Source organism: Arvicanthis niloticus, chromosome 12 (assembly GCF_011762505.2).
Source record: "Arvicanthis niloticus isolate mArvNil1 chromosome 12, mArvNil1.pat.X, whole genome shotgun sequence".
NCBI lineage: Eukaryota > Metazoa > Chordata > Mammalia > Rodentia > Muridae > Arvicanthis > Arvicanthis niloticus.
The window spans coordinates 43785183-43802388 of NC_047669.1; the positions used below are offsets into that span (position 1 = coordinate 43785183).

Here is a 17206-nt window from a genome sequence, read left to right on the forward strand (position 1 = left end):
TTAGTAGTCTAAGCTACCACATAGGCTCTCATGAAATGTCTTCAGGTTGGAAGACCTCTCTCATCTTCATTTAAACAGAAAACTAAACAGCAACGCTTTCAGCTTCGCTCTCATTTCCGCTGTCCCTACCTTGCAGCACATTCACATACAGACACACCATTCCCCCACGCATGCACAGACAGACAGACACACACACACACACACACACACACACACACACACACACACACACACCCCAGTCACATAACGTAGCAGGATTTGAGTTAGCAAAAGACAGAGACAACTACCCATTTTTCTTAAAGATTCCAATAGTGGTTATACCTAGCATTAGATCTATGTCAGATACGTATATTTTTTAAAGCTAGCATTTTAAATTATTACATTTTTGTAAGTCTAATTGTTTAAGTCATCTTAAACAACTGATACATAGACATTTAAATATGAAGGTCACCAAAGCAGCACAGACACTAGCAAATACCTTTTAGCCCCATCAGGCCATGGCACACCTATCCTACCTGACAAAAGAGAAATAAATGTAGTGGAAAATGAGCAGCTTTCTTACCTTCAAGACACGTTTGATAGAGCCCAGCACAAAGTTTCTTTCTGGGTGCTTCCTGTTCTGAAGAAGCCAGTCCCGGTTTAACACTTTTTCCCCTTCTTCCAACACACACTTCTGCCCTTGGAAATGGGGCTTCTCATACAAAATCCAGCTAAGCAAACGGAAGCACAAAGATCTGGTGAATCTACTTCTCTTAAAAACAGTACTGAGTAGGGCACAGGTCGCCTGATTCATCTTTTAAAGCTAGGTTATCTCCCTTGATTAGCATAAAAGGGTACGGTTTAAATAATAATAGACTAACTTACGTTTTAAAGTATCTGTACAAATTAGAAATAAAAATACTGATATGGGGTGGGGGCAGGGTACTGGGGACATGACTCAGTAGTTAAAAGCAATTATGGCTCTTGAAGAGGATCCGCCTTCAGTCCCCAATACCCTTATGATGGGTCACTGTCATTCCTAACTCCAGTTTCAGGAAAAGAAACTCTCCTCTGACCTCTACAGGTAGCAGGCATGCATCTGGTACGCCTACAGACATGCAGGCAAAACACTCATACACATAAAATTAAAACTATTTTTATATAAATATTTTTTGCATAAATATTTTATATTAAATTTATGTATGTATGTATGTACGTATGTATGTACCTTATATATGTGAATACACTGCCATTGTCTTTAGATGCACCAGAAGAGGGTATCAGATCCTATTACAAATGGTTGTGAGCCACTATGTGATTGCTGGGAATTGAACTCAGGACCTCTGGAAGAGCAGTCAGTGCTGTTAGCCACTGAGTTCTCTCTCCAGCTTATGTAAATTTTAAACTACTAGACTTTATAACAGGTGGTATACTTACATTGGAGGCAAAACAATCATACACATAAAATGAAAAATATTAAATAAATTTTAAAATATTAAACAGTGTAGTATTATCAAGACAGATTTGCGAGTCAAGTTGAATGAAACATGGCTTTGAAAAAATGAGTTCAGAGTTGTGGGAAGCCTCTCAGTAGAGGCCTGGATATGTATTTATGCACACATAGACTTCATAATTTGTCACATACACAAAGCATACATTTATATAGAAATAATTTAAGGACTCCAAGTTACGCTTCCTCCTTCATTTATCTAACACTGGGTACTACAGACAAGAATTAGTCTTCCTTCATGAAGACACCACGTTTGTTTACAGAACACATACTGGCCTGGGCTAACCTAAACACTGGACATGAAAACTCTGGCTCCAGCATGTCCACGGAGCAGTGTCCATAATAACAAAGGCGATTTCCTTTCATTTTTCGACCATACTAGGAATTCCTCCATTGTTGAGTGTGTCAGCAATGCAAATGACTCCATGCGGCCTTCACATTCCACGGCTTCCCACAACTCTGAACTCATTTTTCAAAGCCACATTTCATTCAACTTGACTTGCAAATCTATCTTGATAATATTACAACTGTAAAATGACCCTGGCAATATACATTGGGTCTTGCAAATCACTGCAGGCATTAAGCACTTACAAACAGCCTATATAGCATGTCATAGTTAATAAAAAGAATATGTTATAAAACACTAACAGCATTCCAGAGATCCTAGTGAAATGAGGAAAGAGAATATGACATTAATAAAAACTACAAAGAGCACAAACATAAGGTGACATGGGTGACACTAGGTAATAGGTTATAACATGTCAGGAGGATTCTTACCAGCCCCTTACAACTTTTATCAGTGCCCCATTTGGGAAAGACCATGTTGTAGCATCAGGGATGTTACAGTAGACCTCTTGTTTATATTTACTTCCATGGAGATCATAGATTATCATCTGTAACATATAGTAAGTGGGTAGTCATAATGACTAATTTTAATAATGCATAAAACAGTTCAAAATGTCATACAACATAGACAATAAAATTCCCTGCATGAGTTAGGCAAATATTTGAAGCAATTGCTGCAGGTAAGTCCTTAAGTGAAAAAAAAAAAAAAAAGAAAAAAAAAAAAAAACCTCACTGTCTAAGTCAGTTAAAAGTATTTGCCTTCAATTCCACAAGCCTATAAGCAACCAAATTTTTCAGTATTTACATTAGCCCACAGGAAGTCATTATGCTTACCTTTCCAGGCCTTGGAATACACTTCAGAGTTTGTTTGTCAACGTTCTGAAATAATAAAAGTGGAAGAACTAAGAGATAACTGGGTAAAAAAAAAAAATACGTATATTTTGTGTGTGTGTGTGTGTGTATATATATATATATATATATGCATGTGTGTATATACATATGTGAGTGTGTTTACATTCTTCAGTGACAAACCCATTTGTCACACATTTTCTAGATAACCATGCCACGTATACACCTTTCTATAGAAAAAAAAAAAAAAAAAACCTCAAACCCAACAACAAAGAAACTGTAAATATAGAAGAAAGTAACATAGTGTCCCTGCCTTCGACAGAGCACAGCGTGGAAGGGGGAAACAGATGACCATGCTCCAATAATAGTTGAAAATGTGGACAAGGCAGCGGCAGGGAGGGGAGGCTGCGGGCCAGGCGGCATCAGGAAGGGCTCCTTGGGAAAGAGTAGCAGTAAGCGAACTCAAAAGAGCAGGATGTTAAAGTGAAAAACTGCAACAGGTTGGAGTAAGTTAACGAGGGAAGGAAAATATTCCAGGAAGAGAGCAGAGCCCCTCTGATAGTTCCTTGGGCTGGAACCAGGGAAATCGGTCAGGAGTGGGGAGACAAAGTGGACAATCCAGAACCCAGGGTCTGTATCAGCGTAGAGTGACTACCGGGTTTGATAAGCAGCAGGGACCAGAAAACCAGCATTTCACTTAATATCATTGTTTATTTCCAAATCATATTGACTTTTAGGGTACCTTCTTGGTATTCAACTATTAGTGTGTTGCTAAGGCTGTTCAAGATCAAGATACACAAATGAGGATTCTCTAGAAAGTCTCAGAACATTGGCAAGGCCTGCAAAGAAAACTCCATGTTAGACATCTGTGCGTTTCTAAGCCAGGGAGACATAGTAGCTCAAGTTAAGAGGGGTTTTTTTTTTTTTTTTTTTTCAGCTATGGTGTGGCTTTTTGGTTTTCATAGTGGGCTACTCAACACGCTGCTTTGTGTGAAGCATCTCCCAGAAGAGGGCATGGACAATAATAAGCCAAGGGGCAAAAATGTTACCGCACATAAAATTTCATGAGATAAACAAGCTAAATGAGATGTAGCAATTTCATCAGACACTGTAACGTGAGAAATTCAGTAAATTACTGCTTCATTGTACAGGGAAAATACTAGCCAAAGCCTGTGAATTCACTTGTTTCTAAACAGAGCCTTTACATTCCGAATGAACAATCTTGCTTTCTTCTTGTGAACAGATAACTAAAGCTTATGCTAGCCTTCAAAATATAATCCTCAAGTTTTAAGAAACAAAACTTATACCTCAAAGTTGTATGTGTTTGAGTGTGTGTGTGTGTGTACTGAACCTGGGCTCACATCCTAGATGACCACTCTGATCTATACAAGGTTCCTTTCATTTATTTTCTTTTGACACAGTAAACCACTAAGTTGCCAGGCTAGCCTAGAACTTGCAATTCTCATGTCTTAGCTTCCCAAGATTCGGGTTTTTCAGAAGGAGCCTTCAGACAGTCTCACTACCTAGAATTCCTAGAATTCATTTGTTAATAATCATAGTAACTTACCTCCATATATGGACTCAATCTGCCTGCGTGGTCCTGAACTCGGAAATACTTGGACACTGGTTCCTGAAGGGTGCCACCAAATCTGGTCCCTGTTTCCAAGGAGTGAGTCCTGGAACTCTGCAAGTACTGATGATAGGCACTCTTCAAAGAAGAATGCAACTTAGAAGTCAGATCGGACTTTTGGAGAAATGAGGCCTTTTCGTGCCACAGGCCATGTTGCAGATTGGAGGTCGTTGGCTCACTGAACTCTATGTAAGACTTGGAAATTCCACCGCTTTCCTGGTCATCGTCAGGGTAAAAGGTGATGGACGGATCTGGCAGGTGGAAGGTAACACGATCCCTCCTTTCATTTCTCAAACCTTTGCCAGAAGCTGCCCCTGCTGCTTCCTCCTCCTCTTCCTCAGCCACCTGTCTGTCATTTCCATCGAAGTTTCTCTGTAAGCGCTCTGATACTGACTGTAGGAGGGATAAGACAGAAGAGGGCTGGTTTGCGCTCTCCCTTGACTTGATGGAGCCATGGTGACCAGGCGAGACCTCACTGGATAGAATGTCCTCCTGTGAACTGTCATCCTCATAAATGGGACTCAGGGCTAAGGGATAGATTTTGTACCTCTTGGCTTCCACCGATAAGAACATCTCTGAATTGTCTCCATCAAATGCCTCAGCCAGTTTACCTTCTTTTTCAAAATGATGGACCAGGTCAGTTCGGCTCTCAGACCTTTCACATGCCAGGCTAGGCATGCTGCTGGAAGAGGTGTCGGGAAACAAGAAAGACCGTGTTCCTCGTAATTCTGCAGAGGTGTACCTGTCCTCCTCTTGAAGGGGTTCCTCATACAATATAGTAAAGGAAGAACTGTCTTGTTCATCTTGAGAGACGAAGGCTAAGTTGGACTCTTCTTTTTCTTCTCGGTAATCCAGATTTCTCCTCTTGTCATATACTACAGGCACAGACATTATTTTGTTGAGCCTTACTACTGTATCCTCCTCTTGAAAATCTGGTATTGCTAAGGCCGGGTAGCCCTCATAATCCTTACTTAATGTAGGCGATTCATAGCCCCTGAAATGCGAAGCAAGTCTGTCATCGTGCAAGATCAAGCCTTCTTTTACCTCACCAGGCGGCTCTTCTATTTCTCCAATGCTCTTCTCCATGTACTCCTGAGGACACTTTTCACTTTCAAAGACAGGACCCACGGTCTCCATTTGTGTAACCGTCACCTCTGGTATTGTCCCATTGGTGCTCTCGATGGCTACCTCTGTAGGTAACACTTCAGGGTTCTCGATGCTGCCCCTGGAATCTTCTGGAGCCATTTCTATTTTAGAAGGCACAGGCTCAGTTGTTCCATTTGACTCTTCAGTGTCTCTTTGGACTCTTTTTTCCAAAATGTCCAAGGGAGAATGTACTGTCTCCTGGTGTGTTTCTTTCACATCTAATACAAACGGGACTGTTTCAGCATTTCCTAGGACATCTTCAGCATCCCTTTTGGGTGACGCAGGTCTCTCCATCTTTCCAGTAATTCTGTCACTGTATTTTTGATAAGTATTTACCACTTCTAGCCTTACAGGCATCCCCCCAGTACTGTAAGTATCTCCTTCACAGTCCTTAGGATAAATATCTTCCATTTCTAGTTCAACAGGTACCTCACCTATCACATCAGTCTTTGCAACATCACTTTCTTCATCCTTCTGGTAAGTGTCTTCCATTCCGAATGTAACAGCTGTCACTTCAGCCTTTGAAGTAATCCCCATACCATCCTTTTGGTAGAAAATTTCCACTTCTGACATCACAGATGCAACCCCTGTCTTGCCAACATCCCCTTCAGCATGTGTTTGGTAAAAACTTTCCATCTCAATTGAAATAGGTGCCACCTCGGTCTTTACAATATCTCCCTCAGCATCTTTTAGATGGATCGTTTTCAATTCTGACATAACAGGCATCACTTCAGCTTTCCCAATGTCCCTGTCGCTATCCATCTTATAAGCTTTTTCCATTCCCAAAGTGATGGGTAATTCCTCAGGTTTTTCAACATACATCTGAGCATCCATTTGGTATATGCCTCCTCTTGTGAAGATGTTAACCTCTGGTTCAGCATTCGTAATGTTCAATTCAGCATCCATTTTACACGCCTTTTCTCTATGTGGCATAAGAGGGGCTGCTTCATGTTTCATAATATTCAATTCAGCATCCCTTTTGCTAGTCTTTCCTATTTCCAACATGGAAGGTATAAGTGCCATTTTCCCTACATTTACTTCATTATCATTTTTGTGTGCTTTCCCTAAATCTGACATTGCAAGGGGCGTGCTTTTATTATGTCCTGGAAAACTTTTTTCGGATATGCATACAAGGCTATCAGAAAAACTGTTTTTGGAAGTGCTAGGCACATGGATGTCATCATTTGCAAGAGGCAAGTTGAAATTTAATACAAGAGTTCTAGTATCTTCTGTTGCCATTTTGTGATTATCTACACACTCTGTTTCAGCTGCCTTTTTACAGTCCTCACTGACAAATAAATGTGGCTTCACTTTATCATCTATCCTTGTATGGGGCATGCCTTCAGCTTGGAAAAGAGTCTCTGATTTCTGCAAATTCATACTATCAGACTGTCCAGATCCACTTCCAAAACCTGGGGACTCTTGATAGGGAACAATTTCTCTTCCTTTAATTGACTCGGTGCCACTAACTAAGTGACTTATGGAGGAGAATTTATTTAATACTTCATTTTCGCTAATTTCACATGTGCTTTGATTTACTGCCTGTTCTGATACCAAGAACTCCCTAACTATAGCATGTGGGTTAACACTACCACTACTGTTCCAGTTTTTTGAAGTGTTAGCCTGAGGTTCAGAAACCCAGGTATTTTCAATCTTATCAAAAGCATCATTTATGAAATTTTCTTGGGCTGCATAAATAACCTCATTGACTAATTCCCTGGCCTGTTCTTCTAACATATAAGAGCTATTCACTCTATCAAAATCATAAAGGAGACTTGTCTCACCAACCGCAGATGAAATACTGATCTCTTCTTCCTCTTTGACTTCTGACATATTGTCCACACCTTTCTCCTCCAAACTCTCTTTCAGTTGGATCCCTGCTAACACCACTTCCGATGGGATCACTTCTTTCACAGTACCTGGATTCATTATATCATCTTGGGCTAGATGCTCCTGGCAGGTACCAACCAAGTGTTTGGATTTTAGTTCTTCTCTGACAGAACTTAAAATCTCCTCAGTCAATGTATCAGCTTTTGCGAGTAAACCACTTCTGAGTAAAAGTGGGTCATGTGCTCTTTTCCTTGCTTCTGTCTGGTCAGCAGATGCCTCAGAACACTGCTGGCATGATCGGTTAACTGACACTGGTGCCCTAGCAACTGTTCCTGTCTCTGCTTTCATGGGATTGTCAAAGTAAGCAGTGGTTGGGGAATCAAGAGATGCCTTCCTAGTATGAGTCCCTAAACATCCCTGAAGTGAGGTCACTTCTGCCCCTTTTGGGCTAGGTGTTTCTAATGCCAAATAAAAGCTATTATGGCCCAGTGGGTCAGTAACAGAAGCACCTTCACATGTGAGATTTACAGTAACTTTTAAAGACTCAAAATTTCTTGGGAGATCATGCAAATTTACAGCTGTGCTTTCTTCCTTAGAGGAACAAAAGGAGGGAGATGTGGTACCAGCATTCTGGAAATAAGAGTTGTCTCTATGTGATGAGGCTTCTCCTTCTAACCCCAGTAAAGAAGGCACATTCAATGAGCTGGAGCCCTCAGGTGCAGACACATTTTTCTCCAAATGGGCATCAGAACCCAGAAAAGATGTATATATGTGTGTGTTGTCAGTTTCTTGGAATTTTGGAGAGATGTTGTCTAAGCTCAGTTCTTCCACTTCAGAGATGCTAGAATTTTTTTTGGTCACACAAATAGCCAAAGATGGACTGATTAGGCAAGCACTAGCTTTACAGTTCTGTGCCATGTGCCCTGTGGAGTCCTCCTCTGGAGCAAGAGGCATAATCCCAGGCAGATTACTTTTGAGACTAGAAGCAGAGTTATCTAGGGTGTTTATCTCTGTTTCTTGTACACTGTGATGTTTAGAGGCAGGAGAAACCCCAGTCTGGTGATTCTCTTCAAAGCCACTCCTGAAACATAACTCTTTAATTTCTCTGTGATCCACTGGTTGAACATTTTCGTCCTTTTCCATACCTAGATAATTCAGCTCTGATAAAACAGTCTCTGCTAGCTTTTCTGCAAGTGTTACTTGAGAAAGGGAAATGTCGCACTGAGAAACATCTCTGGGTTCTGCCTGAGAAACAAAGAGCATAGAGGAGACTTTTCCTCTTCCAGAACTCGACTCAACAGGGAAGCTGCTCTGACCACAAACCTCTACTTTTCCCAACATTTGAGCATTTTGGGTTTCCAAGGGAAAAGAATCATACTTCTCTACAGTGCTCTTACTAGCCTTAGCATTTGAGGAAATTAACTCTGCTTCCTTAGGACTGTGAAATGGAACAGAATTGAGATGCTCAGAGATGTCTTTATGATCAGAGGTTAACAGACCTATCCCAGCTAAGTGAGTGCCAGTGGTTTCAGGACCTGAAGGAAATTGGCATTTTTTACCATCAAGTAGAATTTCCTTGGATTCAAGGATTTCGGATGCATGTCCAAGGTAAAGGGTAGGAGGAGTCTCCCTGTCTGCTACCTCAGAATGAGTTCCCACATCTTCTCGACACTCATTAGGATGAGAAAAAACATTGCCCTGTCCAGTTTTACTGGACGTAGATCTCTCACTCTTTAAACCAGGGAAACCCAACTTGCCAAGCCTGTCAATTCTAGAAGCAAAGGTAGGAGGTGAGGCACTGTAATCAGAAGTTTTACAGTCAAGGTTAAGAGGTGTCTCAGCATCAGAGAAAACCCTGCCTTGCTGAGGATTCTCTAGAAGAGGAGATTCAGAAGTAAGATTTCTGTTAAGTTCAGATTTTACTTCATGTGCTATTTCACTTTCTGTGCATGCTACAACCGCTGAGTCACTGACACACTTCACAGACCCAGGGTCCTCTTGAGTTTTTCCCATCTCGTGAGGAGGAGTTTTGACATGTGGTTCCAAACCAAGCTTTTTGGTTTCTGTTTCACATGGTGACTCAGTTTCTTTGGGTAAGGACTCAATTCTGACTTCTGGAGCTCTGACTTGACTTAAAGTTGTGGGCTCACTCCCTGAGGCACATTTGGTTGCTTTCAAGATTTCTGAAACCCCATTCTTCTGTGAGTCTCGGGCAGGTGACTTCTTTCCTTCATTTACAAGTTCTGAGTCTGTCACAGCATGTCCCTGGAGAGCAGCACTGTGGGCGTGATTGACATTCTGCCTTGACAGGTTATCTACAGCTGGCTTGTCACAACACTTATTCTCTGGCAGCCGTATGTCTTCCTGCCTAATTGATTTATGTGGACTTGACAAATTTGTTCTTTCCATTTTGGTAGTGTCACTCCCATCAGATTTACTACAAGAGAAATCAGGACCAGCAGGCCTCTGAGGCTGAGCGTGCTCCTCTCCCAGCACTGACGGCAGCCCATCACTCACAGCACAGCTGTTTACTCTCAGTGGATTTTCGGTTGCAGTTTTCTTCTGAAATTCTGGACAAGGGCCTTGGCTACTTCTGCTTCCTCTAAACACTGCGGAGCATACTAACCCACTCTCTGTTTGCAAGTCAGGGTCCCCAACAACATAGCTGGGGTTAGACACAGAAGAAGGGGACGCCCAAATGCTCCCGGGGCCTCCATGGCTATTTTTATTTAAAATATATTTAGATGAAGCATTATTCTGCAGTCCCGGGATGGTTCCCTGATTGCTTTCTAGGTTGGTATTTATTTGGCTATAACCAGAGACTTCTAATGGACCGCCAAGCAAATATCCTTTTGTGGCTACGTCTTTGCTGGCTGTGGACAACGGGACTGTCACAGCATCTGCTATGCTTCTAGAGCCCATGTGTGCCTGGGTACTTGAGTCAGAGCTTCCATCTTCTCGGGCTAAGTGATTCACAGTTTCCAACACAGGCTGTTGCTTCAAAAACTTCCTGATTTGTGTGGGGCCCCGGTATGTTGCATACGTCACTGAAGGCTTCTCTGCCTTACCAACCGCCGCATCTTTTCTACGAAGAGACAGCACGGGTATCAGGCAATTTAAGTGATAACAGTAAACTAGCCACTGTGAAGTATATCCTTCAAATACCATGTCTCATATAATACGTTTTGGAGAAAACTCTAGAAGGTTTTGGTTAGCGTTTACCTGTTTTACTAAAAATAGTAAAGATTTAAGAAACAGCCTGGGATTATTGAATCTGCACTGATGTTTGAGCTCCTAAAAACTGTCCCTCCTTGTCTCACCGAGTAAAATTTCTAATTGTGGGTAACAGACAGACCACGGAATGACAAAGCAAGACTTAGGTTCTTATTTGAACACTCCCCCTCCCCCAAACACCCTCCACTATCAGATTAGTACTATAAACATATCAATGATTTCTCCATCAAATTAGAGCATCATAGCAATATTAATATTACACGTGAATTTGAATGGCTACTTCTTTGTGTGTAAACTGAAGAAACTTTAAAGAAAAACTCGGGCAAGATGCGTAATTCACAGTTGATACTGAATATACATTAACTCAACCAATGGCAGAATTCTTAGCAATTTTCTCTCCTATTAAGTATTTCAAATGTTCGGCTCCTAAGTACTAAATTGCTTGGGCAAAAGCAGTATTATCATAATAGAGTCCTAGAAGGACTGGAGAACCAACTGCAGCAGGAAACTGGTGATGTTCACCCCATCCAAATTGCCATGAAGAATCTATCACAGATAAGCCAGGCTGCTTTGTAGACCACATTAAGATATAAAGAGCTAAGACGTTTCTCCCCCACTAGGCTATTAATTAGCTGAGGGGACACAATGTGTCATCATCAACTTTGCATATTTCAATATATAAAAGATCTACACAATAGCATCTATATAATCCCGTGTGTGCATGAATGCATGGCTAATAATTACTCTAATGTTAAGCAGTCTACTTCAGACTGTCTTACTTATGACGTACTTCTGATTTTATGTATGTGTATGTATGTATGTATGTGTATCTAAATATGTGCCACATGAATGCAGTTGTCTATGGGCATCAAAGGATGACATCAAGTCCTCTGGAACCAGAGTTACAGGTGGTTGTGAGTCACCTGACCTGGGTGCTGAGAACTGAGCTTAAGTCTTCTTCAAGAGCAGCAAATGGTCTTAAACAGAGTCATTTCTCTGGCCCCTAACGTCTTGATTCTTTCTTAAGGGTGATACTGAAGTGTTTAAATTCTGAACTCATATTAAAATGTAGGACCCTGAATATGAAGATAAACAGTGGAAATATTGGCTATATGTTTTAGGTGACTTTTTCAGTTAATATCTATCATAATCTAAAAATTATTATAAAATCCATATGAAAAGTGAAAAAAAAAAATCCAGTTAGTATTCCAGTACTTGTTAAAAAAAAAAAGTTCACCTTTACTCTTAAAGCAATGTTAAGAAAGCAGATTTATCTCAGGGATAAAGTTAAGTACCTCTCCTACAGCATATATAAAACTCCAGCATACATCTTAAATTTTATGTCTCTTACATACATCTTAAATTTTAGCTGAACTAGTTTATTTCACCTCGTATAAATTCAGGTTCCTAAAATTTTCCAAGCCATAAGTGTAGACAAGAAAAAAAAGTCTGTTCCATTCATTTGTTTTACTGTTTATCATAAACTTACCAAACTAGATGCAGAGAGAAAAAGCAGCGGCGACTTTAGCTACAGCATGAATTGTAAACTAGATCCATGAGTCATTAAACGAAGTCTGACTCTGGATAAAGCAGCCTTTGTAAGAAATATTTAAGAAGACACAAATAAAGGCTGGAGCAGTTAAGGCTACTTGGTGCCCTTGCAGGGTGGGGACCCTCATTCATTCCCTGCCCCAATGTGGTAGCTCACAACCATACTTATTCTGGCTCCAAGGTACCCAATCCCCTCTTCTGAACTCTACAGATACTAGGTAGGCACAGTGCATAGAGATGCAGGCAAAAATTCATATGCATAAAATAAAAAAAAAGAGAAAAGCAGATAAGGCTAGCATTACTGGCAAATCCCTTATCAGCTTATGTAAGTTTTAGTATAATTAATAAACTACAGCTTTGTCTCCCCCAAATATGACCCAGCTTCTGAAGAAATGGGTACCCAAAGGAATGCACATGATGCCAATGAAATGTGAAATAATAGATAAGAATCATGTATCTAGTCAATGTACAGACCTTAGAATCAGCTCTGTCTGACCGAGATATCAAAGTATTTTATCCTACACAATAATTATAAACTTACTATAGACATGTCTTGGATAACTCTGAGTATGAAGAGGGGAAATCCCTATTATACCTTTATATTTTAAGGACTCTGCCTAATTTCAACGATGATGACTTTAATACCTCAGTTTAAAATTCTAGTCCCCTGGATGGAAATACTATAACTCGAGTATGTATTCACTATATCAAGCAATTGCCCTGTTTAAAGCATTGGACATCAAAGTCGCAAGCACAGCTTTCTGCATTATAATTAGTTGCTTCAGTTCTGAGCAGCCATACTGCCATGAAAGGCCAGTCAGTCAACTCTCTGCTTTCTACATGGTTGTTTCATAGGTTACAGCTGAGTCACTACAACTGAATGATGATAAAAACATAAAAAGTTCCTATTTTTTTCATTTTTAAATAATATAAACCTGCTTTTAAAAAAAATCATCTCACTTTAGTTGGGCATGGTGGCAAATACTCACAGCACTTGGGGATCAGAGCCAGGTCGAACTCTGAGTTTGAGGCCACCCTGATCTACACAGTGAGTTCCAGGATAGCCAGAGCTACGTAATAGAGAGAGCCTGTCTCAAAAAACCAAAACAAAACAAATAAAAGCTAGAAGGTTTATCTTTCACAAGCTGAACAGAAAAACAAGAGTATTTCATACACATAATTATACATGTGATCTATACTATATTCAACAGTTTATCATCTCCAAAATAATAGGAATAAGGTAAGGTACTAAGACATTACAAGTATGTACAAAAACAAGCACATTACTACATCATATGATGGTTTATTCAGCTGTGCTTCAGTCTGGATAAATTTAATACACCTGCTTTCTCAGCCAAACATATTTCATTTATCAAAAAGAAATTCAACTATAGCAGCCTTCAAATAACAATTAGCCTTTTTAAAAAATGTATCTAATATCTAACTTTGGAAAACCATGAATAAGCTACTTTTCAAGCAATATTTATTTCCTTTCAAAGCACATAGTTAAACACATTCTCTCTCGTGATACGGAAGGCTTTTAACTGTTTTATGTAAAGGAAAGCAATACAACTACCAAAGCTGTTTCTTTGAAAGGAGCTACATGACAGAACAGCTTTTCATGATGACTGTGAATTGTGAAAACCTTAAAAATTGTAACAGAAATCAACCGACATGAAGCCACAGGGATAGTCCCGAGTCCACAGTGAAGCCCCTTTGTTTAATTGGATAGATGCTTAAAGCATCTCTCCATCCAACAGAGGAGATTCTTAATCGAGAAGGAAAAAAAAAAGTCTAAGGTACTTAACACAAGAGAGGATGGAAAACACTCTGGCTAGCGTGCTTGAGTATAAGAAAAACCAAGCTTATGCCTGCTCTTTAATCAAAGGAAGAAAAAGGAGTGTTGAAAGAAGCCTTAAGTTCAAACAAGCCTTCCCTTTATAAGAGTTATGCAAGGGGTTCATAACCTAGTTTCCTGATAGAGCCGATTTATTGACTTGTTTTTAACCCCTTTAATTGGATTCCAACAAAAAGAAGAAAAACAAGAAGGAGGAGGAGGAAGAAGAGGAGGAGGAAGGAAGGAAGGAAGGAAGGAAGGAAGGAAGGAAGGAAGGAAAGAAGGGAGGGGAAAGAAAAGGGAGGGGTGGGGAGCGAAGGGAGGGGAAGGAAACGAAAAAGGAAAGGAAAGGAAAGAAGGAAAGGAAAGGAAAGGAAAGGAAAGGAAAGGAAAGGAAAGGAAAGGAAAGGAAAGGAAAGGAAAGGAAAGGAAAGGAAAGGAAAGGAAGTTAGGCTCTGGCAGTGGAGAGTTATCATAGAATACCTTGCCAAGTCCTTCATTTGAGGAAGTTTACCACCTAGACTCATAAAGCTAGGTCCAAAATGGTAGGAGTTTTGTTTACTTTCAAACTTACTTCAGCATATCACTGGTTTCCTGTTCGCTGTCTTGTGTTGAATCCAAAGAAAAGGTATCGGAGAGTTCTGAGGAGTTGTACTCTGGTTGGTCCACAGGAAGTGCCTGAGTCCTCACTGGGCAGCTGGCAATCTCCTCCCCCCTTTTGTTCCCCTCCTCAGGAGGGCCACTGGGAGTCTGTGGGTCTTTCTCAGGTTTATCCTGGTCATCTTTGAAAGAAGATTGCTTAACCTCTCCAAGGGATGACTTTCCTGAGATATTGAATAAGTTCCCAAGAAACTGAAAAAAGCTTTCTTTTGGCTGTCGGTCGCTTTCTCCTGTTTTGGCATCCGATGTGGAATCTGGAAGGTCCTTTGGCTTTGGGATATCATCCACCATGGGAAGAATGGCTGGCTGCTCAGCATGGTTCCTTCTGTCCTCACCTAGGGGAGTCTGAGCACAAAATACATGAATGTCATCATTTAGAAACTAACATAGGCTGACTTGACAGCCAGCAAGGCATGGCAGGAACAAGGGTCATACATGTGACCCAAACCCTGGGGTTCTTGTTCTTCAAGCTGTTTACAACCTACTTCTATAGCAGTCTGAGCAGCTTAAACAAAGATGTACATTAACATCACAAAGGGAGACCTACTGCACTCCAACACTCCAAACAGGAGTAACCAGTCTAGGTTTGGAAGAGGTGACAGAGAGGCTGCAAGTAGGTGATCCTTGTGGGAGGAAGTAAACCCTCTGAAGGGAACCTAAAAGTTGACTGTGTGATGTCTATCTCCCTGTCTATCTCTCTCTCTCTCTTTTTGTCTCTCTCTGTCTCTGTCTCTGTCTCTCTCTCGCTCTGTGTGTGTGTGTGTGTGTGTGTGTGTGTGTAGTAAGGCATTAGCTTTAAGGGGCTTACTTAACTAGAAATTTATTAGGATGTCAAACTGAGAAGATCAAGAATGGAGATATGGGACAGATCCCAGCAACCCTGACAAGTACTTAAATATGACCTTTAACATTTTGGAGCCATTACTATATAGGTATTACTTCCAACATCTAGTATATTAGACAAATAAGCCCACACTGCCTTTATCATTTCAGCACTGTATTAACCCATGGTTATGCTACTGTATTATATCAAATTGTTCCTCAGCATGGTCAAGAAAAACAGGAACGTGCTGCACCATTCAACATAAAGACGCACCGAAACATTAGGTCCTGAGAGGGAATCACAAACAAAATCAAAATAAGGAGTGCCCTGGCCATTCTTTAAAGACACTCAACATTTTCAGAGATGCGTTTTACCTGCTCAGGATTCAACTGTCAGTAAATCGTACTCACATTCATATGAAGCGCTCAAGCTAAGATCAAGCTAGGAGAGCAGAGAACGCGTTGGCATTTCACCTCACGCTCTCCCAGGATTCCAGAAGGCTTTAGGCAGATGTGCCAGCTCACCCCACCTCCCAACATGCCTGCTCACAGAGCTGCATACTTGGAAATGGAATGCACACCCCAAATTGTCTGTCACTCACCACGCTCAAGAGTCCTTATAAAAGAAAGCACAACTGTGAGTCAGGGAAAGATCAGAACATCAAGGTAAAACCACCGTAGGGCACTGTAAGCTCACATGATCCAGTTCTGTAAGAAGCTGATCTTCAAGAGAGCAAAGCTATCGTAATCATTTGTCATTTGTTCACCATGGTCCTTGTTTCAGAAACAGCTTAGAAGGGAATTCCACTCACCACTCACCACTCACCAAGTACAGTACGGGGAAAGCACTGAAAACAATGGTAAGAACATGACGATGCCAAATGATTCCAAGAGAGTACTTTAAGTTCATGGCCGCGTTAGAAGAAAGACTGTATTTTTATTTGTTATTTTTCTTTCTTTCCTTCCTTTTTATTTGAACCGCATTTTTCTATTCTTCTATCAAGGTAGGACTTACATAACTTGTAAGCCTCTGTTGTTGGAATACACCAGCCTTTTAGTCTCTACAAGGCTTACCTTCTATGGTTTCATCTCCTTTGGTCTCACTTAACTTCCACCTCCCCACCCTGTGCCTGCTACCCGCCCAGTTCATCAGCACATCCCCTACCACCACATGTCCCCCTCCCCCTCCAAATGTCCCCCTGCCCCGCTGTTAAGTCAGTAGAGCCCTCTCCTCAACTGCCTCAGAGTTTGGCAGAAGACATGCTAGCTTGTTCACCTATACCATTGTTGTCTGTTGCCTATCTCATTTAATTTGTTCTAACTTCTGGGCACGCCATTTCTCCTGCATCTAAATGATCGGGCCCTGTAAGTGAGTCTGTGATTCACTCTGTTGGAACCAGCCTGAGTGAGTGTCGCTCTTCACACAAGGCTCCTTGGCCAAGGCGAACCATGGGCCACCGAGTAGTAATGTTGAAATGCTGGCAACTCAGGAAGGAATCAGCGCTTGCTTCTCTCCATTTTCAACGTTCAGCTTCTACTATCTCTGCAGTGCAAGCTTAACAAAGGGTGTTGCTTTTTCAAGTTTCTTTAAAATGTCTCAGTTGCTTAATTTTACCCTCAGAGGCTTCTGACAATTTTTTTTCCCCCTCAGTAATGAGAAGATTCTCAACAAGAAGAAAGCTTCTAAACTTAGAAACAAATGTGAACAGGCTCCAGCATTCAACCGAAACACCTACAATGAAATCTGCATTTCTATATTAAAATGTCAAACCTGATCTAAAGCAGCGGTTCTTTGCCCTGGGCCTGGAAAACA

General features: G+C 40.9%; 1 protein-coding gene across 2 annotated transcripts in view; it reads right to left on the bottom strand.

Moving 5' to 3' along the window:
* Crybg3 (crystallin beta-gamma domain containing 3) overlaps window positions 1–17206 on the bottom strand; it is a 112816-nt gene that overhangs the window by 58187 nt on the left and 37423 nt on the right. For both annotated transcript variants that reach the window (XR_013113611.1, XM_034514839.2), the window contains exons 3-7: window positions 14486–14916; window positions 4251–10374; window positions 2669–2713; window positions 2267–2382; window positions 563–710 (exon numbers count right to left, since the gene is read on the bottom strand). Coding sequence is in view for 1 of the 2 variants with exons in the window: in XM_034514839.2 (XP_034370730.1) it covers window positions 563–710; window positions 2267–2382; window positions 2669–2713; window positions 4251–10374; window positions 14486–14916 (6864 nt within the window). In the remaining variant the exon portion in view is untranslated. The remainder of the gene's footprint in view (window positions 1–562; window positions 711–2266; window positions 2383–2668; window positions 2714–4250; window positions 10375–14485; window positions 14917–17206) is intronic.